The sequence below is a fragment of the Hipposideros armiger genome, unplaced genomic scaffold, assembly GCF_001890085.2.
Source record: "Hipposideros armiger isolate ML-2016 unplaced genomic scaffold, ASM189008v1 scaffold_1046, whole genome shotgun sequence".
In the NCBI taxonomy this organism is placed as follows: Eukaryota; Metazoa; Chordata; class Mammalia; order Chiroptera; family Hipposideridae; genus Hipposideros; species Hipposideros armiger.
Window position 1 is genome coordinate 1 of NW_017732396.1, and position 25,307 is coordinate 25,307.

The 25,307-nt window shown below is 36.5% G+C and overlaps 1 protein-coding gene across 1 annotated transcript in view; it reads right to left on the reverse strand.

Annotated features, from left to right (window-relative positions):
* Positions 1–10,334: 10,334 nt before the first annotated feature.
* The window catches only part of LOC109376079 (3-hydroxymethyl-3-methylglutaryl-CoA lyase, cytoplasmic-like), a 78,080-nt gene continuing 63,107 nt past the window's right edge, over positions 10,335–25,307 (reverse strand). The window contains exons 6-8 of the mRNA XM_019631779.1: positions 19,226–19,289; positions 15,583–15,771; positions 10,335–10,434 (exon numbers count right to left, since the gene is read on the reverse strand). Coding sequence (XP_019487324.1) covers positions 10,381–10,434; positions 15,583–15,771; positions 19,226–19,289 — 307 coding nt within the window. The 3' untranslated portion in view covers positions 10,335–10,380. The remainder of the gene's footprint in view (positions 10,435–15,582; positions 15,772–19,225; positions 19,290–25,307) is intronic.

Genomic DNA, 25,307 nt, shown 5'->3' on the forward strand with positions numbered 1-25,307 from the left:
CTGAGCTATCAGTTACTGAAAAAGGTATTTGAAGTCTCCAACTATAATAGTGAATTTGTCTATTTCTTGTTTCAGTTCTATAAGTTTTGCCTCACGAATTTTGATGCTGTGTTGAGATGCATACGAGTATTTGGGGTCCTCTAAGTCTCTTGGATATGGAGATGTATTTCTCTCTCCAGGTTTGAGAACGTTTCAGCCACTGTTGCTTTAAATGTACTATCTGTTGCTGTCTCTTCTCTTTCTGATATTTTCATAACGGGGATAGTGTTTCTTTTAATTGTGTCCCATAAACGTTTTATAGGCTTTCTTTACTCTCTTTTATTCTTTTTTCTTTTGCTTATCTGACCTGATAATTGCAAATGTCCTGTCTCCTAGGTGGCTAATTCTTCTGCATGGTTGAAGCAGCTCTTCAGTGAATCATTTTCAGTTATTGTATTTTTTAATTCTATGATTTTTTTTGATGGTTTTCTAATTCCGTATATTCTGTATGTTCTTGCAGCTCACTGAACTTCTTTAAGAGGATTATTCTGAGTCCTTTGTCTGACATTTCAGATCTTCATTTCTTTAGGGTCAGTTATTAGAGTTTTGTTAGTTCCCTTTGGTCAAATTGACCTGATTTCTAATGACCCTTTATTCCTTACATTGGTATCTATGTATTTGAGTCAGTGGTCCACATTTGCAGATGTTGTAGACTCACTTTGGCAGAAACAATTCTTCATCAGTCACCTCAGTTTGGGTTTCTGGATATGTCTGCTGATAATGTCCTTGGGGAGGTGGGGCCTGCTATTAGGGTCTATTTTTGGGTGAGTTTACTGTTTGAAGTCAGGCATATGCCACTGGCTAAGAGCAGTTTTAGGCTTGCTGGCTTGGTTCACTACCCAAGTGATTCTGTAGACTGAGCTCTCTGTGCCTGGATTCTCTGGTCAGGCTTACTAGACAGCTGTGACTGGCTACTATACTTAGCAATAGTTGGCACTAAGAGTTAGCTTCCCTGTCCTGATGGGACAGCATAGAGAGAACTAGGTCCTATACGGCTCACTGTTGGGGACCCAACCAGGTAAGAGTGAGTACTGAATATCCTTGTCAGGTGATCCACTGGTTTTGCTCTGCAGACAGGGAAAGCCATGAGCTGTCCTCTCTGTTCAAGTGCCACTGAACACAGGGCTGTTGGATGGGCTACTCGGCTTCCTGTGTGCTCCGGTAAGGTTCCCTGGTCTAGTGAGCTGAAGGCTCTATTCAGCAATAAGTGGGGCTAAAAATTAGTTTCCCTGGTGTAGTGGAAGCAGCAGCTTCAAGGTCACTCTTGCTTTGTGATCTTGACTCAAATCTATCTGTGCTGCAAATTCCCTGGTCCCTGGCTTTTCTCAGGGGGTGATCAACTCTGCCAATTCCTCTCTTGGTTCAAAAGTACCTGGGTTAGGAAGCCTCCAGGTAACATTGCCAGCCCTTCCTGTCAGATGGGACTGAGGGCCATGCTCTGTAGTGGGTGGGGCTATGACTCAGGCTTATACATGGGCAGGACTGGGAGGGCCCGTTTCAGGAAATTCCCAGATTTTCCCTATCAGGCATTTGGGTTGAGAGGATCGGGGAGCCAAGTCCCTCAGTTGGTGGGGCTATGATTCAGCTCTTCTGCATGGCTGTGGGCAGTCCAGGCCCCAGGACCAGTAAAACTCCTTGTTTGGGGACTCATATTAGGCAGACCTCCACCCCACTGAGTTCACTGGTCAGACTGCACCGTCTGTTTGGTTCTGCAGGTGAAAAAAGCCACTGGTTGGAATTACTACTTTGGCTCTACAGGTAGAAACCTGGTCTTCCAAGATCCCACTGCTCGCTGTTGTTGATCCCCATCCTCCCTTCTCCCTCACAATCACAGTCCCAGTGGTTGAGCCCTATAGATTCCCCCATAGGTCGAAGTGGAGTGAAAAACAGAGTAGGTGCCCCAATAAAGCAACCCACGTAGGTGGGTCGGAGTGCTGAAAAGTTGGGGATATCTTGGTATGGTGCCCTGCTGGCCTAGGTGTGGGGGATAGTATGGTCAGTGTGTAACCATTGCTTTTATCCTTCCAATGTAGACTGTCTTTGTCTCTATGGTTCAGGGGTTGCTTTAGTCTCACTCCCATGTTCTGGGATGGTCTCAGTGGTGTCTTGTCCATGAATGATTAACAACCTGTTCTTCTTGTGATGAGGAGCAAAGTCAGGAATGACCTCTGTCACCATTTTGGTGATGTTTCTCCCTTAAACTAATTCTTATGTAGGCTGTTCTCACATAGAACTGTACTTATTGAAAGTGTTTCACTTAATTTAATTTATCTTCATGATAAATTCAATATATTGTGGGAAAAAATCTTCTATAAATTTATTCTTTACTTGTATTTCTCTACCTAAATTTAAACATTGGGAGGCCATGGATCTGAAATGCACTCATGTCTCTTAATGTATCTTTTTATCTTTATCTTCTAACTGAGCTACGCATAGCCTTAAGTGTCTTTGACATTAACACACGTCAAAACTGAAAGGGGTCTCAGAGGTCATCCAGTCAACTCTCCTATTTTACAGCTGAAGACATTGAGTTTATGGATGTAGGGGTTCAGGCTTTATATATGAATCATTTACTGTGCAACGGAAGAGCTCTTTACCAGCCTCTCCACACTTTCTATGGGAACATTTATTGTCTGTTGGTCTAGCATCTGCTGAGAACTATTAATACTTTTGTCAATCCTATTCTGAATCAGAACATACGATATTTGAAACACATAGAAATGGCACACTCTTCCTTACATTATGTTTGTATTATGGTGATATATATATATATATATATATATATATATGTTTGCATTATAATGTGTTCTGGCATATGTCTGATAGTTTGTGAGTAGTTTATTTTTTGAAATATGGAGTCCCAATAAATCTGAGCAGGTTTAATACATTTCCTGAACTATTTTCATGAAACATGAAATTACAAATCCGCTGCCACTGTTATCCTAACCTGTCCCTTATACAGCCACGAGTGATCCTCATATAATTTTATCTTATCTTTATATCCATGTTGGCTTTTCTTTTTCTTTTTGTATTAGCAGAACAGGTCAGTACAATGTAGAAACTTATTTGTAGAAATCTAATGATTGCCTTTAATTGAAAAAAGAGGAACACTAGTGTGTGGAAACCTGGATGTTAAAAGGACACACAGAAAAGTAATTACAAATGTATGTGTATAGAACTACTACTTTTACTCACTCTAGATCACCATAATTCAAAAAGATCCATTTTAACCTCCAATTTCTACTAATCTAATCCAGAATTCCTCTACTTACTCGTACTAAAGACCACAGTCTCTATTTGGAACCTTGGATTACCAAGGAGTCCACAATTCTGTTTACCAATGTACCGTTTTCTATCTCGGCTACCAAATCTCACTGCTTTCAAATATTTAGATCACGTTTCTAAAACTCAAATGCTTACAGGAGTGAAACAAGGAAGTCAGATACAAGATGCAAACCAGATCTGCCATCTTAGCGCTTGGCCCGTTTAGTGTAAATTAGGGAGAGCATGCCCTGTTTCAAGGGGCTACCTGTAACAGTTTCGACCTATTTCTGTCATGCAAGAATATGAGCTTTCTGTCATGAACAAGTTAGTGCTTCACTAAAATCCACAGTACAGCAGGATTTTTCATGTGAGTTCACATAATTCAAGAAGGTAAGCCATCAATGCCTATATGTTTATCTAACTGTGCACCAAGACTGAAAGCAAAAACTATATACATATTAACCGTAAGGCATTTCTTTACTAATGCTCTCTTTTCAAGTCAAATGGCCAAGAGAGGGTCTTTTTCATCTCCCTCCCCACCTACTACTTCTACTTTTTTTGTTCAATGCACATATAAAATTTCCTTAAAGGAATAGTGGCTTCATTTTCAATTCTTCATAATTTAGTCACATCTTCTTATGAATATCGCACAAGAACTCATTCACCTGGAATTTCAGACAGGAACACATTCATAGTTTCCTAATCCTACAATACTACACCATGATTTTAAATAAGGAAACAAACACCATAACCACACTGGCAAACATATTCAGATTTCTAAATCACAATTGCTTCACATTTCAGGTCTCAGGCACACTAGGGACTCTTAATCCTTGGTGAGTTCTGTGTCTTTATTTCTAAGCAAATGAGGCAACAATAAAGTAGGATAAAATTTGAAAGTTGCCTTTACCTCTTTATTGAAGTTATGTCTTAGCAATCAAAGAGTCCACCTTCTTTTCAGTATTTTTTTTTTTTTGCATATTTGGTACATATACAGGTTACTCGGCATTCTTACATTTGATGTGGGTACTAATACTTTTCACTCTAAGGTCTGGAATCTATTAAGCCTTGTGTATTTTTAAGGAGGAAGTGTTCCAAAATGTCTATGTAGAAAAATAAATAAGATTTTCTCTCCTTATAGAATAGAAACAGTATTCTTTTAATTTGGACCTTCAATGAAAACAGTGGGTTTTGGTTACTGAAGCAAATGTTTCCTTTAAGAATGTTTACTGAACTGAAAACATTTTAAAAAGAAATGTGAGCTTTATTTAGTTATCTGTAGTTATTATGAGATCAAAGTAAAAGGAATCTAATTCTCAAAGCATCCTCTTCAATTCTCAACTTTTTTCCTCAGGAAATTGATGTCATAAACATTTTCCATATTCTGCAAGGAAAGCTTTTCACCAAGAGATTGCTCAAGGTATTCATACATTTAATATAAATAAATTTAAATGTTTTAAACACAACTAAATGCCAGAATGTTCTGAGATAGTTGAAGAAATATTCATGATTAGTGAGGAAATGAGCCTTGGGAAGATTCAATTTCTAAGTGAAGAGAAAAAGAGAGATTGATAGAACACAAGAAAGAAGCAATTCAAAATCAGGAAAAAAAATAGAAGCACATATTACAATGATTCTCAACCAGGGAAGAAAGCCAAAGTCGTAGGCCGCCTACAGAAGAAAAATAACCAAATTTCCTTTTTAAACAAACAATAGTAACCCAAATAAATGCAAAAAATATGCTAATTTCTTGAATGAGGAGACAACATTCTAAGTCAATCCTCTAAATTTATATATTTAATGAAATGTATATTTTGGGGATGAGGTTTTGGACAAATAAATTTAGTTAAAATTAGACCAAATAAATACATAAAATAAGAAGGGTTTAATAGAAAGAGTAATAAAGGAGTCATCACAATTAGATTTAAAATCTAATATAAAGGTATAAGAAGAGACAAGATAAACTGGGTTAGTGTACTGGTTCAATAATCTTTCAAGTAGGGGGCTTTAGGAGGCTTTAGGAAAGTGACCTAATCTTGGTGAACTACAGTTGCCTCATGTAAAAACAAAACAAAAAAGTTATAATGATTATTTCATAGGATTGTCATAGGACAAAATTTCTCACAGCTAAAACACAATTTAAAAATTCAATAAATATCAGCTAATTTTATCACAGAATAGAAACTCTAGACAGACTCAAGAATATAAAAACATAGTGTCATAGCAGAACACTTTGTATTGGTGAGAAAAGAATAGATTATGTAATGCATGGATAACAGTGTGTTTCTATAAAAAAATAGATTCCTGTCTTACACCATCAATAAAAATATAGTACAGTTGGATTATACAATTGATTAAAGGTTTTCTCCTGCCTCCTGAGCCCCTATTTCTCAGTCTCCTCAGTATCCTCTTCCCTCTGATCTCATAATGATGCAATGTTTTGGTGTTCCATTATTGGTCCTCTTCTAGTCTCTACCTACCCTCTGATGCATTCTCTGGGATTTCAGTGCTGTCTGTAGGCTGATTAATTCTGAATTTGTATCTCTAGCAGACTTCTCATCCAAAATCCATTCTTGTATTTCTAACTTCCTTCCCAACATCTCTATCTAGAAGTTTAGAAGAGTTCCCAAACATAACATACCCCAAACTCAAATGCTGATCTTCACCCCCAAATCTTATCCACTTCTTGCCTTCCCTATGTCAACTGATGGCAATTCATCCTTCTAGTTGTTCAGATGAAGACTCTGGTACACATTTGATCTTTTTTCCCCTTTACATTCCACATCTAATTCATTATAAAATCAATTCAAATTTTAAAATACACCCAGAATTTTCTCACCACATCAGTAGTCACCACCTTGCTCCCAGCCACCATGATGCGCTGCCTGGATGATTCTCATTTTGCTCCTCCTTTCAGCCTAGTCTCAAGAGAGCAGCCAGAGTGATTCTTTTAAAAATGAAAGCCAAATCTGCTAAAAATCCAGCAATTTTTCAGCATTTCACTCAGAGTAAAAGCCAAGGACTTCCAATGGCCTACAGGAATCCTCCTCTTCTCACATAAATCCAGCCCCACTGGCCACAGTTTGCTGAGCACATTGTAGAATCTGTACTATCACTGTTCCCTCTACCTGGAATGTCCTTTTCCTAGATGAAAGGTGGATTAACACTCTTAAGGTTGCCTTCCCAACCACCCTAGTTAATGCTGTGACCTATCCCCAGGCACACACATGTACATAGGGAGGGTTATAGGAATCATCAGGTACAGGTTTACTTAGCAGAATATACTATCAAAAACATTATTTCATTATGTATGCACTCATGCACTGCTTAACAGGGACACGTTCTGAGAAATGCTTCATCAGGTGATTCTGTCGTGTGAATATCACAGAGTACACTTACACAACAAACTTAGAAGGTAGAGCCTACTACACACCTAGGATATACGGTATAGCCTGTTGCTTTTAGGATACAAGCCTGTATATGTTACTGGATAAAACAGCATGAGATTAAATCAAGCACAAGAGAAACTGATATAATCCAGAGAGATGTAGTAAACAAGGTGTATGAAGCTGCTGACAGCATAACCCAGCATACTATTTTATAGCAAATGTTTTTTTTATAAGTAGAAAAAGTAAACTTATTAAGTTAATTACATTTAATTATGTATTATATTAAATTCATTTATTAAGTAAACTCATTTCACAATATATGTAAAGTCAGACTTTCATGCTGGATACCTGAAACTCATACAGTGATGCACGTCAATTATATCTCAATAAAACTGAAAAAACAAAACAAAAATCAACCATTAAAACTAATAACCAACTAGTAAACTTTATAACTGCTTTAATCAACGAAAAAGTAATAAATGTAGAATTTAGGTTTGACTATATACATGCTCTATCATTTGGCAGGCAGGGCTTCCACAAGTCTACTTGCCTGAGGTATTGAGGAAGCCTTGAAGAATTATTCCCACTCTATATTGAGGGGTAATTCCACATAATGCCTGTGGCCTGTGAAACATAATTTCATGAAATATGGATTACTAGCATTAACAGGTCCCTGGATTTGTTTTCACAAAGCTAGCAATGCCCTGGAGAGATCAGATATCCTAATGATATCACCTCTTTTTCCTAACCTGCAGTCTCAGAGTGATTACACTCTTCCCCTCTTCCTAACCCTATTTCTTTACCACCTTCACCTTCCATATACTTAGAAGCAATTCTTAGTCCCACTAATTGTGAGTTGGAATAATCTCTCTCATATGTGTCTTTTATTTTGTCTTTTCTCTCATTCATAACTTCTCCCCAGTGTCTGTCTCTGCTCTCTGTAACTTTGTCTTTTCATTTCTGTAGCAACCCAAATCATACCAGTCCACCTTCCACACCAAATATGGAGTGAACTTCCTAAAATAAGGCATTAATCAAATCATCCCTAATTAAATATATCTAATGACTGTACAGCGCCAGTGAAAGTATATAAACAAAGCGAGAAAACGCTCTCAAGTTTGGTGCAAACAGGGTCTCCCCTGGATTTCTGTGACTTGGCTTGAAATTCTCCAAGGTCAGTAACCTAAGCTTACTCTTGTATGCACCCTTCCCAGTACTAGAGTACTTTGCCGTTCAAATTGTGTGTGTGTGAAAGTTAAGGGAGTAAATCCTAAGAATTCTCATCACAAGGAAAAAAAGTTTTTTGCTTTTTCTTTTCAATGTATCTATATACAATGGTAGATGCAAAGTTTATTTCTGTAATCATTTCGCAATATATAAGTGAAACCAATGCTGTATACCTTAAATTTATACAGTGATGTATGTCAATAATATCTCAATAAAGCTGGAAAAACATAAAAATTTTACTTAATTTGAAAAGTGTTTAGTAGAAATATGTAATCATAACTTTACTCTTTTTATAAGTTTTTATAATTTATACAGGTTTTAAAAAACTTAAGTCAGCTAACTTAAATATTTAACAGGTGAAAAATGACTTATTGCTTAAGCAATGTTACATAATTTACACATTTTATTTGATAGATGAAAAACTTACTGAGTAAAGGGATGGTGGTTTTATCGTCTATTATACCTAACAGCAGAGAGGTTATCACACAGAAGGTAGCCAATAAATTTTTTTGGTTAATTGAGAATTTTTTAATAATTCATAAAATTCTAAATGTTCAAAACTAATAGGCATAATTTCCATTTTATATTCTGCTCTATATTGAAGAGATTTATGCATAAATGTGGAAAAAAACCTCTGTAGCTTCCAGATTGGGATTCTACGTCTTACACCTGCACTTACTAAACTCCTCACTCACTACCTTTCAATTTTGAAAGTATAATCTTAACTAATACTAGTAAAAAAGTTTGGTATTCTAAAGTGAGAAGTAATTTTATAGAAATGAGCCACTGGGATCTAACAGTGTGTATTACTCCCAACTAGTACAAACCCCGAACTAGAGATATTTGGAATCATTTGAGAAAGTTGTTCAAACAATAATGCTGAAAGGTTCCTGACTTGTGGCTGTTACGGTTATGGTTAATCTGGGGTGTGTGTGTGTTTAGTGCTGGCAATATAAATATTAACTAGTAACATTAAAATAAACCAAAAAACAGTCACGAGAACAATACATTGTTCAATACCAAACTAACCAATTTCAAACCAGTATTCTAAAGGAAAAAGTCTGTCACATATTCAGGGATAAGAGTGTACGTGCATAATGTGTCCTTGTAAATCTGAATTTTCAAGAGAAAAAAAATTGAGAAAAAAGAGACCCGAAAATAAATTAGAAAATGAAAAACAATGTGTTTTTTATACAAACAACAGGGCGAAAGAACAAGATTTCCAAATTAAAGCCACATGTGTTGAGATGTGATAAGTACTGTTGGCCCCAAACGCCACCAAAAATAAGAAATCCAAGATTAAGTCCTAAAGAGAAGGCTATACTGGTAAGATAAAAATTGTATGATAAAAATTGTATGAATTTATTGCTATTTTTTTCCTGAAGGTGATAGCAGCAACAAGGATTCACTTTAAATTAAGAATGGTTATTTTTTTTAAGAAGGTAAAATTAACCAGATGCTTCTGTCCTCCTGATTCAAAATTTGCATTATTTAATATATGGTGATAGAAGGAGAATTGACTTTGGGTATGAACACACAATGCAATACATAGAATGCAATATATAGATGATGTATTTTAGAATTTTACACTTGAAACCTATATAATTTTCTAACCAATGTGATCCCATAAAAAAACAGCTTAGCCCAAGATTGCTGTCTTACTTGGTACAATCAGAGGTAAAGATTAAAAAATATCCATTACTAATTATTGGAATAACACGGTCTCACTAATAAAATAAAAATTGCTAGGAACAGCAAACAAGATGTTTTGATTAACTATATCTGCTTTGTCAATTTTATTTATCTTTTCAAAGAAGCAGCCTTTGCTTCATTAATTTTTTCTATTTGCTTTTCTGTATTTTATTTATTCCTGCTCTAATTTTTATCATTTCCTTCCTTCAGGTTTGAATAGATGAAAGTTTTATAAAAAATGTTCCTATGAACATGTACTTTATCTTCTAGTGTAACAGAATTCTTTTGCATATGTGGAAATGGGGATTGAGAAAAATATGAGACTTTCCCAATATTATTTATAGATAACGGAAAAGTCAGTGGCTTTGCATAATGGTGCTTGCAGGTCTATAGTGAAAAAAGGAAGCACCCATTGGGAGGACATGAGAATTTCAAGAAAATGAAGCAAAAGCACAGCACTTAGCTTCATGGGGAGTGAGAAGTCATCACCTTCCGCTGCTCAGCTGCTCAGTTCTACTCCGAGTTGCATGGTCCTTGATGCGACTTTTCTGTATACACCTGCTTTCCAGAGCTCCACCTCTGACCCACTCAATCTCTGGGTCCCAAGGGAGATATTCTATCTAATATGTGTGAACGATTTTCCTGTGGCCTATGAGCTGTGCCTGGTGGTAATGGATATCACAACATATAAATATTGTTCCCTATATCTCAGAGTATCAATCAACTGTACATTAAAGGAGCTGATGATGTAAGTGGGGAAACAATGATTTTAAAAAACCAAACCTCCTTTTGATAAAGTCAATGTTCTTTCTTCATAATTTTTCTAGTAGAGAAAAAAAAAACCCAATCAGTTTTTATAACATTTGATAAGCATGGGTAAATTGCTATGGGAGAGGCAGAACAGTTTTGGAGATATTTTCTTTCATGGTGTGCTTCAAGCTTATGATCTAAGCATACCCTATTTGATAAAGGTTAAATACTTTCATTTTTGCATATTATAGTGTAATTCCATGTGTTATTTTTAAATGTTGATTAATTGAATGCCAGTTTAAGATGCCATCTAACGCAGAAGCAGTTTTCTGTAACTACCCTTTACATACTTGTGTATATGTATAAATAGATAAATCTCTAAAGAAAAACCTGACAGATCACCTATTGCCAAAATCACAGAGAAGTTTAATATTAATAAAAAGATGTTGGAGATAAAAAATAAAATTACTCAAATGTTTACTCATTTTTCATCACTGATACAAGCAATCCAACCTCACATGAAAACAAATTTAAAGAGGAAGTTTATTCATTTTTTTCTCATTGACTTTCATGGCTCAGAAGCTCTGCTTGTACAGACTTGAAATTTGGACAGCATTAAAGTACTGTTGGATTTCTTTTCCTCTTTTTTTTTTATGGTAACTTACACATCATCCAATTTTCCTATGAGAACATTTTCCAACAGAATACCTTGCTGGAGAAAGTTCATCGTGTAGCAAAAACAAACTACTCAATAATCAAAAAGCTTCTGGCAACACTGAGTTAAACTGAAAGAGTTCCTTACAGCAGTATCACTTAGAAACTTTAACATCTGATTCTAACATCAACGACAGTGTCTGATAAAATAAATGTCTGTTGAATAAATTAATGATGCATTTTGTAAAACTTTTGTAGGGGCTTCCAATTTGCAATTTTTTGTTTTCTTTCTTGCCATTAATTTCTATCTAGCTCGTGAAAAGATGTTGAAGAAATGAAAATATCTAATGCATGTATTTATAAAACACTTTTGTAAAGCAATGCTTTACGCCTCCTGGCTCTACTCACAAATAACTTGTATAATAACATTATTACCGTTAAAATTAGTAGTAGTTTTAATTATAATGACTAATATTAACTAAAGGCACTATTACCAAGGCAATTATTTTAGAAACTCTCCAACTAATCTCAATTGTATACATTCTACAGATACAGAACTGAGAAGCAAACTCATCTAGTTAGTGACTGGAATTTTAAAAAATTCCTGAGAACCTCAAAAACAAATATTTGCTCTGTGGTAGCATTTAAATATGGTTTAGTAAGAGTCGATATAAAAAAAATAAATGCTTTGATGTATAAATTAGGTAAATAATTTTGTTTTTCTAAAAGAGAATAATAAACACATGGAAAACATTATGAGGAAGGAACATTAAACTAAAAGTCTATTAAATTTAAGAGAAAAAAAGGCACATAGTATTTGTTTAGGAGAAAGCTAAATATTTCCTATTGTGCTTTGTCTGTATGCTACTAATTAACATGGTACTGCTATTTGTGGTATTGGATCTCATTTGGTTTATTCTGTTTTTACCCAATTATGAACACTCAGATCATTTGGAGAAAAAGAGACTGTTCACTGGAGTTTTACTTAGGTCATTGGGAATATATAGGAAGGAAAAGCTCAATTTTTACATACAAAATTCAGACAAGTATATCTGGCCATATCAATCAATTTCTTCTATTACTAAAATGTACATTTTGTCACCTCATTCTCTTGACCTTTTGGTTTTGAGCTGTTATAAATATCCCACCCGTAAATTTGAAGTCTCAAAATTATTTCTCTGTATTACATTTATCTAATAATTATGAATTCTTGACTTCCATATAACCATCTACAGCCCTATAAGTCATATGTATATGTTATTAAAAAAACTACAATAAAACCTGGAAACCCAAAAAAAATCCATCTACTACCCTCTACTACACGACGAGTATGTGCTTTCCAGACTGAGGGGGGATGTTCTATTTATAACTCGCATTTGTTTCCTACCATGTGGCCAAGTTTCCACTTATTACATGTCTGCTTGCCTTAATATTAACTTCCAGTTTGGAGCGCTGTAAATTGTTTCTCATGCCCTAAATTAAAGCAAATGATATCCCCTCCACATCCACCAATTTTACTAGAAGCCACTTCAAAGATTCCACTTTAAAAAATGAAGTATAGCCACTGCTTCCTGAAGCCAAGGTTAGCCCTGTTCATAATGAAATGAACCTTTTCTCTGATTTCCCTGCTAGTTAAACACTGACAGTTTTTTTTTTTGAGACATTTTTTTTTTCTCCTCCACTATTGTTGCTATTATTGGGGAGGGGATGGGAGGTTAGAAATGGAGAAGGCGCCGGTGGACGCTCCCTTACTCTGTGTTGCTTGGGACCAGTATATGTGTTTAAAATGACATCCCAGTACCGCATTTAACTGTCTTTATCAACATAAAAGTTCTCAAGCATTTAAAGATTGTCTCAGCTACACACAGCTTCAAAGAAAGCAGCAGTGGATATTTCTTATGTTGTCACTAGCTTATTAACCCTCCGCCGAGCGCAACTGATCTCACAGGTTTCATTGCACACAAAGATGTCACTATGAAATAAGTCTTTACTAAATCACAAACACAACTGGCGACAGGTTACGGTAAAGGGGGAAGATACGTAAGCGATGAGTCATGATACTTAACTGTTAGATATTTGAAAATTTGTGTGCAATGAATCTGTGAGATCAGTTGTGCCCGACGGAGGGTTAAGCCATATGAAAATGGATGGCAGAAAAGAAAAAAACAAAAAAGCTCTAAACTCCAACATTTAGCTTCCTCATCGGCTTTCTACTTTCCAATCATTCCAATTGTTCATTTATACTAGCCTCTCCGGCTTAATGTCAGGTTGCTTTTTACATCAGCCACTGTCACCCTCTTCACCTATTTACACTGTGACTATAACAAGCTCTGAGGCAATGTAACACCGAACTGGAAGTACCCAACTGTTCCCCAGGCCCCTAGCCCTTCCTTCTGCCCTCCTGCCCTCCATATATGCAAAGATCTTGGGCACATGGTAACAGAACAGATGTTTATAGTCACACGTCCTACTAACTACCACAGGAGCTGCTGAAGAGTAGAATAACCACCCCTACACACACACTCTCTCTCTCTCACAAAACAGTTGGGCTTAAGTTGAAGATATGTTCCTTCAGAAAAGGTTCTTGACACCTAAAGGTGCTGCTAACCCACAGCCTTTTCAGCTTGGAGCTTTCAAATTCTTCAGGCAATGGGAATTTCAACCCTAAACCCACCTGAGCATTGACAAAAGGCTATGTAGGATAAAGGGAGACTGTGTTTCTCCTCCGCTCAGCCAAGACCATGCGAGTGAATGTGCTTGCCTTCTCCCTTTGTGAGGTAGAACTTTTGCTGGTTCACCCTCTGACTGAGGGTGTGGTATTTTGGGGGATCTCAGCCCTATCCATGATCTCCTCCATGCTCCTCATCTTGCTTGGGCCCTAGGTTGTTTGGTGCCTGCCCTGTATGGCTGTTGCAAGATGGGCAAATGCCCCAGGGTTTCAGTCCTCATCTCTTTGTAAATAGAGACTATGCAATTCAACTAATCCAGCAAATGTTACAATGCTTCATTTCTCCTCTGAATACATTGGTCTTCTTTCAGTTCCTATGACAAGAGCCTTACCTCTCCCAAGCCTTCTGCCTAAATGATGTTTCACCTGCTTGAACTGTTCTTTACACAGACACACACATACACACACACTCCTTATCGGGGTTACTGCCTTCTCGTTCTTTAGATATGATGTTAAACATTATTTCCTCACTCAGATGGGCCTTCCTTAACTGTTAAAATCTTAAGGTGGTATCAGCAATATTTTGAACTTGGGCATTAATAAGAGGCAGACTGTCTAGAAGCAGAGTTTGAACTGTAGCCCTGTATCCCAAAAAGAACTCAACTAACAGTCATTGTACAATCAATAGGCTACGGGAATAAAATATTACTCTACGTGTTACCATATAGAGGATACTTCCATACAGAGAAATAAGAGAGAGAGAGAGAGATTGGGGAGAGACGGGCTGAGACACACGTCTTCAGGAACTTAGAAACTCTCTGGTCAGAAACACTTAATAAGTTACAGTTGCAGCTGAACACAGAATCCTGAAGTGATGCCTAGTTCTCTATTGTTTTAGAAACTAAAATACCTAGGGAAGGAAGATTGTAAAAATTCCCACGCCCCAAAGTCCATGGGATATGATTTTCTCTTCTAACTCAATACAATGTTCCTTGCCTGCTTCCAGACAATAAATAAGGATCTGTGCACATATGTTACAAAGTCAAAATAAGCCCTTGTGGGGCTCGGTCTTCGCATTGTTTTTTATCTTCTGCCAAGCAACTGTACACTTCAGGACTGTAACATTAAACTTTACATACTGATTTCCAGCTTCAACAGAAAGCTTTCATACAGTCTTATCTTTAGTCATCAAAATCTTGGGTTCTGAGGACATCAAATAAACTTATTTTAGCTGAGTTTAAGAAACTAGCACTAATTTTAAAACCATACCCTTCACATGCTATTTATATCAATTCTTTTAAATACATACTTTTAAAATAACTGAGTTATCGTTAGAATTCAATAAGCACTTCTAAATCCTCCACTTTCTAGATATCTTCATTTTGATCATCTAACAGAACATACATGATAAGAACCAAGGGTTCTTTCAAAACTATGCCTGCCAACATCAGGAAAACATCGTAAAGAACCATACCTTCTCATATAGCGCACCAAATTATCAAAACGAGCATTACTTGCATGATTACAATAGTACACTCTACCATGTTTGTGCTTTGCACGCCTCAAAATGCCATCATATTTTAGCCTACTCAATTTCATGGCTGGAAGCACGTGGGATTTGGAAAAGGCAGACACAGCCTCAAGAGGATTAATACTTTAAGAGGAACAAATTTAGGAATTTTATCAAGTCCAATTAACAGTAATAAGAGACATCATTGCCCTAAACAACATGTGCCATTGACAAATATCTCCCAAGTGCTTGTCATGTGGCAGACACTGTTTAAACATGATATCCACAGCAATTTAACAATGTTATCTCACTAGAGCTCTTAACATGTTTATATTGCATATGAGGATTCACAGTTTTACACACACACACACACAAATAACACAAAATACCTGAAGGGCCGTGAGGATATTGGCTAAGGCTTGTCCATAGGTGTCATGACAGTGAACAGCAAGGGCACTGGGGGGTATTTCCTTCATGACGCTCTCCAACATTCTCTTCATGCTTCCTGGGGTTCCCACTCCAGTTGTATCTCCCAGAGAGATCTCATAACAGCCCATGCCATACAATCTCTTAGATACCTATTGGGACAGGCGAAGAGCTAGTAAACAGTGGCAATGAACAGACTCCAACTCTGTTGTTCCTTAGCAAACATCATATAGAGGTAAAAAAAAAAAAATCACAACTAAGATTGTTACATATCCATGGAAAACATTTTAGTTTTCTGGTCCTTTTCGATACTCATTAAATCCTAAGCATTATGTGAAACTTTGAATGAGATTACTGTAATTATCTTTTTTCGAACATTCAAGTTTGCCTTCGAGTCATAACTGTCTATCCACATGTTCAATTAGGATCTATAAGCTACCATGTCAACTATGGAAGACTTATTTTTCTCATATATTTAATCAAACAGAAGCATTACAAATTTACATTGAAGATAGCAGTTCTCAAGGCATTACATTAGGTGTCAAGAGCTAGCTATCCCAGTCTCAGCTCTGTCACTCAGTAGCTGTGTAATTGGTAGAGTCACTAAATATTTCTGGCTTAATTTCTTTGGCTCATAAATGGATGCTCTTGTGAATATGACCTTGCATTTTTTGACTCGTGCTAAGTAGTGGTCTTATAAAGAGGTCAACTGCAAGGTCCCTTTCAACTGAATAACTAACGTTACTTACAAAAAGCAGTAAGAATTGGCATGAAGGCAGCATGCCTGTTGATAAAATCATGTGATCTGGAATCAGACAGGCCTGGATCTAAATCTCAGCTGCCACCCATGCTACTCATGGGGTGCTGGGCAGAAGATTAGCCTTTTTAAACGTCAGTCCCTAATCTGTAAAAGACAACAAAACACCCTTATTTAGCATATTTTCTCAACCTTAATATTTAATTATTAAAAATTATAATGATGATGTGGATAATGACACGGTTGGCAATGAAAATGAAATGAGGATATATAAACATCAGTTTGTACAAAATCTGGCACGTGGTCACTCATTAACTCCTTTATTATGTATTTCTTCAGTGCCATTTTATTCCCAGCCCTGTGCTAGGTGCTGGCATATAATGGGGACACAAATATTGAGATGGCTCATGCTGTTATGGAGCCTGGAGTCAAATGAGGACAGGCCTTAATCAATTCCATTTGGGGATGTGTAAATAAAGCTAAAATAAGAATTCTGAAACAAAGAAACAGGATTCTAAGAGCATGTGGCAAAGGAAACTGACCCAAATCTGTCAAGCAGGAAGGGCCCAAGTGACAGCTTAAAATACAGTAAGCACTAACTTGTTGAAGAGGCTGAGAAAGAAGGGAATGAGAAGAATATTCCAGGTAGAATATAAAGAATACCTCAGAGGCTGAGGTATTCCAGGAAGCTGAAATATAAAATGCAAAGAGAATTTCAGGCAGGAAAAAAGTCAAATGCAAAGGACAGTGTGACTTTGAGAAAGCAAGAATCAAGAGAGAATGAAGTTACTTAAAGGAAAGGCAGGCATGGGGCAGACCACACAAAGCCTTGCACACTGACCAAGTTTAGGATTCTGGTTGAGGATTCCATCATAAGAGCCGTAAGAAGCCATGATGGAATTTAGGGTAGTGGTGGTATAATCCGATAATGTTTCTCAGAAAGGCACTAGCAATATATCAAAAACAGGTTGGAAGGTATTCCGAAGGGCTAAGTAGTCCAGGTAGGAGTCTATTATTGGATGGAACTTGAGGTAAGAAACATCATAATGCTGATTTTCCTCTACTGCCTCTGAAATGCTGGAATTTCTTAATCCCCAGGCTGAGGAGCATGAGTCTCAAAGGAGAAACCTAGCCTGTTGGAGGAAAATCATACTTGTGGTATCAAGGGAACACAAGGGTGTCAGGAAGTAGGGAATGGTTACTAGTCCTAAATTCTGCTGAGAAGGTGAGGACTGAATATGACTTTGCATTTCTTAACCCAAGTGCTACGTAGTGATCGTATAAAGAGGGATTTCAGTGGAGTGAATGGTCTAGACATCAACTTGGAGTATGATGAAGAATTTTTGGCACATGACAAAATGGACACCACTACTGCAGACAGACAGCCCTTTGAAGAGGTTTAGATGTAGAAGGATGGAGATAGTTGGTAACTAGATGAAGATGCTGAGTTAAGAAAGATTCCAAATGGAAGAGGCTTGAACATGTTCAAATGTCAATGGGAAGAATTCTATATAGTTGAATAGACAGGGGAGTAAATGAGGGAAAGGACTAGAGACATGGACAGAGGAAGCACAGTTTGCAATAGTCACTTCAGAGAGTAAGAGAGTGAGTTGGCTATACAATATATTAAAATAGCACAGAAGGCCCCTTAAAGGTTGCTGGTCATGAATTCCTAATGTTTCCAGTCTGCCTGTTACATGATTCTTTTCAGCAACTTCTCAGGCATTCTGGTGCAGGAATGGACAGCCTGAGAGTGTGTGCGGTCCATGCAAATATGGCACTAGGCAGGGGCCCCCAGAGCAACGGGTTTGTTGCATAGCCAGAGTTGGATCCAGGTTTTATGGAGTCTGAAGTTATACCATTTTGGATGTGCTTTTAAAGAAAAAACTACATAATTGTGGCTATAAATTCATGAGTCTTGGAAAGGTCTTATGCAAGTGAAGAACTCGCACATTTAAGCTTCTTTTTTTATAGTAGGTCTGCCTCTGTGTGCAAAGATCTTGCTTAAATAATGGACCATGGGATATCTCTCACTTTGAAAGATCCACAGTAAATTTCAAAAATGCAAATGAATGTATTAAAACAGGATCGGCTTTAGCCAAACTGAAAATGTATGTAGCCAAATTTTGATTTTCTAACAATGCTATCTTTACTGCTTCAGTGCCATATTACTAAACAGATGAAAATTACCAACCTTAACAATGGGTGTACATTAATATAATTCATATACAAATGAGTTTCTGAGACAGTCCAATATCATCTTACAGACTCAGCATTTTGTATTCATTGGTATCAATTAATAAACAGGAATGGTAAGTAACAAATGAAATTCAATAATCAGGTCCTTCATGACTACAATCTACTGATGTAAAACTGTGCTGGGATAGCAACTTGAATCTCAGTAGTAAGAGCTCTAGGATGTCCAAGGAACAAAAACACTGAAGCAGTGTATATTCTGATGCACGTGCAGCAATATGCAGGAGAAAAACAAAGAAATGCTACCTGAGCAACCAAGGCAGAGTTGAAGATGTGTGCACAAGCTGCCCTGACATTCTGACAGATGTGGAAAGGCCACTCACTGTCTTCTACTCACATAAAAACAAAACAGATATTTTTATTCCCTCCACATCTGAGCACGCAAATGCTAAAACTCAAATGTTTAACTTTGAACAGCCAATTATAAGTCTTCAGTGTTAAAATGAAACTACTAGTTAGTAATCACACGTCTCCCACTCCACGATTCCCCTTAGTCTTCGTTGCACACACGCACTAAATAGGAAAGAAAATAGCCCAATGAAAATAATATACATCATTTCACCATGAACCAGAAAACCAGAGGCATCTCTTACTTCTGTCACTTTTTGCGGTGTGATGCTTCCTTCATATGGACAGCCCAGGGCACAAGACACATACCTGAATTTAAAACACAGAATATAAATATGAGTATGGTGGATAAGCCACTCCCTAATTTCCATTTTATAAAAAGAAATAGCGGAAAAGTCATCAAGAAAATTTCTTTTGCATTATTCCTTCATTATCATTTTATTCTCACACCAAACAAAAACAAGTTTTGAACCCTTTCAATTTAACTCACATTTTTCTCTTTCTAATAATTACAATTTGATATATGGTATTTGATGGCAGACAGGAATAAGATAACAGGTGTTTATCTTGTGTGTTTTTTCTATACTATAGCAACATACATTCAAAGCAGAAAATACCAGTGACATATATAGTGTGTTTTAAATAAGCACATACATTCAACTGTGAACTATCCAGGTCTTTGGAACCATAGAGAGAGAGCATGTAGTGGCTAACTGAATTTCTCTCTTCACTCCCATCTGGATGTTTTGGCCTCATTTGGAAAGTCATTAATCACCCTGAAACTCCTAGAACTGGCCACCACCTCAAAGTTCATCTTGTTTCTCTCTCATGGGTGTACCTAAATCATCTCAAACAGAGGAGTGTCTAGGCTGTGTTTAAAAGGCTTCAAATAAAGATATTCCGTGAGCTTCCTCAACAATTTAGTACAAAAAGTCAAGCCTTTCCTGCAAGGACAATGATGCATGTCTACCTTAAAATATTAAGCTTTAGAAAAAGTCTGTTTTAGCTATTTTCAGCTCAACACCAATCCCATTTTATTAAACTTTCCTCAGAGACTTTACAACACTTGTATTAAAATAATGCATCATGCATCTGATTGTCAGGAACGAAGCAATTCACATGAGGGAGAGGAGTCGTGGTGGGAAAAGAGGCTGGGGATCCAGTTCTTTGGGCCAGGAGGAAAGGTTCAGATAGCAAGGGCCTTGGACGCCATGCCAAGGAGTTTGAGTTTTGAGATCACTCAAAATTATTAAGAAACGTAGTGACAAGGTCAGATTTGTTTTCCAGAAATGTAACTCCTTGGTAACTCTGGAAGTGGCTGCCAGAGGAAAGCTGGAGGCAAAACATGAGGGAAGACAATACCTTATTTCCTTGATTCTCAGATGCTGTTGATTGGAAGATATACTATGCATTACCTAACAGATTTTAGAATAAGAAAATATAACACATATTAAATGATTCAATACATATCCATTGATTCTAAAGATGTAACCTAATTTCAGAAGTATTAAAATACTAATAAAGTTGTTTGTTTTGGGAATTAAAATAAATAAGCAGTTCCATAAGCCAGTCAAGCAGTTATGAGACAAGGGAAAGAGAAAAAGGACAAATTCAAGTAAAATTTGAAAGTGATGCTGGGCAAATATATGGTGATGGAAGGAGAGCTGACTCTGGGTGGTGAGCACACAATGTGATATACAGATGATGTATTACAGAATTGTACACCTGAAACATATGTAATTTTACTAACCAATGTCACCCCAAAAAACTTTAATTAAAAAAAAAAAAGTGATGCTGGGAAGGAAGCCCATCTCTCACCTTCCAATTATTATAATCTAAGCTTAATGTTTGAATCATCTGTATAAATTTAATCAAGATATGTGAAAAGAAAACATTCTTATGTAAACATAACACTGGAGAAGGTAGCTAAGAATAAAAAAGGATAAATATTTTCAATTCAGATATAACGAGTATAGATACTGTGTTGAAAATATAAGTATAATACATTGATTCTGAACCCAAAATATCTATATGTGATTAAATAGAAAATCCAAGCCATCCATTTATACGCCGTCCCTATAAATGTGAAAACAAAACAAGCAAAAAATAACAAATGCAAACCAATGTGATACAAACCTTTCCCGCATTCCTAATTTATGACCTGGCCACAGCTACCCCTTTACGCCATAACCCCACATCTCTCCACATCTGTTTTCATTCCCTCAAGTGCATCCCAGGCCTATGGTTTGCCTGGTCTTCACTCTCCATTGTATTTCACCTATTGTACATATGCTCTGCATCCCTGTAAGTCCTGTAGTTCACTTTTTTAGCCTCATGTTTTAGCAGGACATTTGTCTTTCCCCATATCGACATTAAATCGTATTCCCAAGCCACTAGGGATTACATCTGGGACAGACGCCCCCATGTACCAGTGGCATCAACCGGCATGCTCACCACATTTTCTGTGATGAAACCTGGGGACTATCTTTTGTTTGCATGAGCTTAGCTATATGTTTTAAAACTTGTCATATTTATGTATTAGTCACGGGGACACAAAAGGGAGTCTCTGCATCAGCTGTCCCACAGTCTTCTCCTTCTCTCACCATTATGCCGATAACGCCATGAACAACTCCTAATCTCCTTGTGAACATTACAAATTGACTGCTTGACACATTCTGAGGGTGTTTTAAGTTCGGCGTGTCCAAAATGATGCTTATCCCCATTTTCCCTGCATTTACCATTTAAAAGAGAACATGAAAGAGTCATGTTCAGAGTCTGTCTTTCTAACTCACTTGAAGATCACCTCTGAGAACATATTCAAAGGTTGGTTAATTCTTCCCCTCCAGCCTCTACAGCATGACCTCTGCCCATGATGGCCCACAGGCACAGCATAGTCCCGGAGTACCCTCTCCAAGGCAGCCACAGACGTCTCCTACACGCTCCCCTTGTCTCTAGTCTGACGCCACTCATTTTTACCCCAATATCTATTGCCAAAATAATATTCCTGGACAATAGATCTACATATTTATCCACTTTGAAAATCTTTAATGATGTGCCATTGTCTACCAAATAAACTTGCTATTCAAGTTCAGAAATTTGGGAAATCTCAATCTAGCGTTCTACCTCTCTTTCATTCCACAGCCTCAAAAACTCCTATTCCAGTAAAAGTAAACTTCTTCCTGTTACAAAACATTTGAGATTTCTCTTCATTATGCCTTTGCTCTTTGTAGATTTCCTGTCCTTACTAAAAAGGCCATTATTTCTGATTGCGTTCCATATATTTACCTATCTTTAATGATTTCATTTTATTAACAACTTCTCCATGAGCTTTCCCTAAATAACTCCAGAGAACTTTAATATAGTATTGCTTTAAACTTAATTTTTATGATTCTTTAATTTACTTTTTATTTAAGTATAGTTGGTACACAATTTTATATTGGTTTTATTAGCTTCATGTATATAGTATAATCATACATTTTTACACTTTACACTGTGGTCACCCCACTAATTCTAGTAACCATCTATCACCATATAAACTTATCACAATATTATTGATTATACTCCCCTTCTACTTTTCCCCCATTCCCCCATCTCCTCCCTTTGGTCTTTGTTTCTATAAGTCTCTTTTTGTTTTATTTGTTTGTTTATATTCCACACATAAGTGAAACCATATGGTATTTGTCATACTCTACCTGACTTTCACTTAGTATGATACCCTCTAGATCCATCCATGTTGTCACAAATGGCAAGATTACATTCTTTTTCATTGCTGTGTAATATCCCATTGTGTGTGTAGTATGTATGTATATAATTTATACATACACACAATTCATACACACCACATCTTCTTTATCCATTTATCTATCAATGGACAGCTAGGTTGCTTCCATATTTTGGCTATTATAAATAATGTTGCAATGAACATAGGGATGCATATATCTTTTCAAATTAGTGTTTTCATTTTCTTTGGATGAATACTCAGAACTCGAATTGTTAGGTCATATGGCATATCTATTTTTAGTTGTTGTTTTTTTTTTCAGGAACCCCCATACTGTTTTCCATAGGGGCTGCACCAGTTTGCAATCCCACCAACAATGTACAAGGGTTCCCTTTTCTCCACATCCTCCCCAACATGCTATTTGTTGATTTTTTGACAATAGTCATTCTGAGTGGTGTGAGGTGGTATCTTGTGGTTTTGATTTTCACTCCAATTAGTGATGTTGAGCATCTTTTCATAAGTCTGTTGGCCATCTGTACATCTTCTTTGGACAAATATCTTTTCATGTCCTCTGACCATTATTCGATTGGATTGTTTATTTTCTTGTTGAGTTGTATGAGTTTCTTAGGTATTTTGGATATCAACTCCTTACTGGATATATCATTTGTAAATATATTCTCCCATTCAGTAGGTTGTCTTTTTGTTTTGTTGAAGGTTTCCTTTGCTGTACACAAGATTTTTAATTTAAAGAAGTCCCATTTGTTTATTTTTGCTTTTGTTCCCCTTGATTGAGGGGATGTATCCAAAAAGATACTTCAGACTGATGTCAAATAGTTTACTTCCTATGTTTTCTTCTAAGGGTTTTATGGTTTCAGGCCTTACATACAACTATCCAAGACTAAACCAGGAAGAAACAGAGGATCTGAACAGACCAGTTACTAGCAATGAAATTGAAACATTAATAAAAAAACTCCCAACAAAGGCCCAGGGCCAGAAACTTCAAAGGTGAATTTTACCAAACATTTAAAGAAGAATCAGTACCTATCCATCTCAAACTATTCCAAAAAATTGAAGAGAGACACTTCTAAACTCATTCTACAAGGCATTACCCCAATACCAAAACCAGACAAAAGACACTAAAAAAAAAGAATTACAGGCCAATATCCCTGATGAACATACTCATAGATGCAAAAATTCTCAACAAAATACTAACAGTCTGAATTCAACAATACATTAAAAGGGTTATACACCATCATCAGGTGGGATTTATACCAGGGATGCAAGGGTAGTTCAACATCTGCAAAACAATTAATATGATTCATCACATCAATAAAACCAAGGACAAAAATTATACGATTATCTCAAGAGATGCAGAAAAAGCATTTTACAAAACTCAACAGCCATTTATGATAAAAACTCTCCACAAAATGGATATAGAAGGAACTTACTTCAACTTCCTAAAGGCTATATATTACAAGCCCATAGCTAACATCATACTCAATGGTGAAAAGCTGAAAACCTTTCTCTAAAATCAGAAAACAAGACAAGGATTCCCACTATCACCCACCACTATTATTCAATAGAATACTGGAAGTCCTAGCCACAGTAATACTTTAAACTTTAATAGGATTTATCTGTATCTCTCTCAATGTACTTGCTTTTTAAAAAAATATAATAATTATTTCTACACATATTATTTTCCCAGTTTGCTGGGATTCTTTGAAGTTAGGCTAATTTTCATATTCCTCATATTATCATGACTGTACATTATGTAAAACACTCAAAATTTTTTGAATAAATTAATGTAGCCATGTGTTGGTTAATATGTCATTTTCACCTTCTGAATAATTTTCTATAAAATTCCTCATCTACAAATATACAATAAATGTATAGCTAGATCCAGGTTATTGATGTTCTAAATCCTGTAGCCAGAGATGATAGCACATATTTGGAAGTCAGACCTGAAACTACATTTTAAATATTTAAGATGACGGAGTCATATGATCACCCATATCAAAGCTAATTATGCTAAAATGAACAAAAAGCATGGTGTTCCAATAAACTCTGTGGATAGAAATATGAGTTGCTTTGTTTTTATTTGTTTTTTTTTGTTGTTGTTGTTTTTTAAGCTGAGCCACCCTGCTACCTGGTGGTAGCTTAGCGGCTGCTCACCTCAGACCGGGAATTGAACCGCTGTTGCTCAGAGCTCAAACTCTTGAGCAAGCTCTTAACCAACTGAGCCACTTGGCCGGCCCATTTTTATTTGTTCTTATTGAAGCCATTTATGAGTACAGACAGTCCCTGATTTATGATGGTTTGACTTACATTTTGTTTTTTTTTTTACTTTAGGATGTTGAGAAAGCCATACACATACTTCAAATTTTGAATTTTAATCTTTTTCCCAAGCTAGCAATATGCTGTATGGTACTCTCTCATGATATTGGGCAGAGCCAGTGACTGCAGCCTCCAGTTAGCTATGAGATTATTAGGGTAAATAAAGTATACACTACAATGTATTCATTAGATTAGATGATTTCACATATGGTAGGCTAATGTAAGTGTTCTAAGCACATTTAAGGTAGGCTAAGCTAAGCTACAATATACTGTTG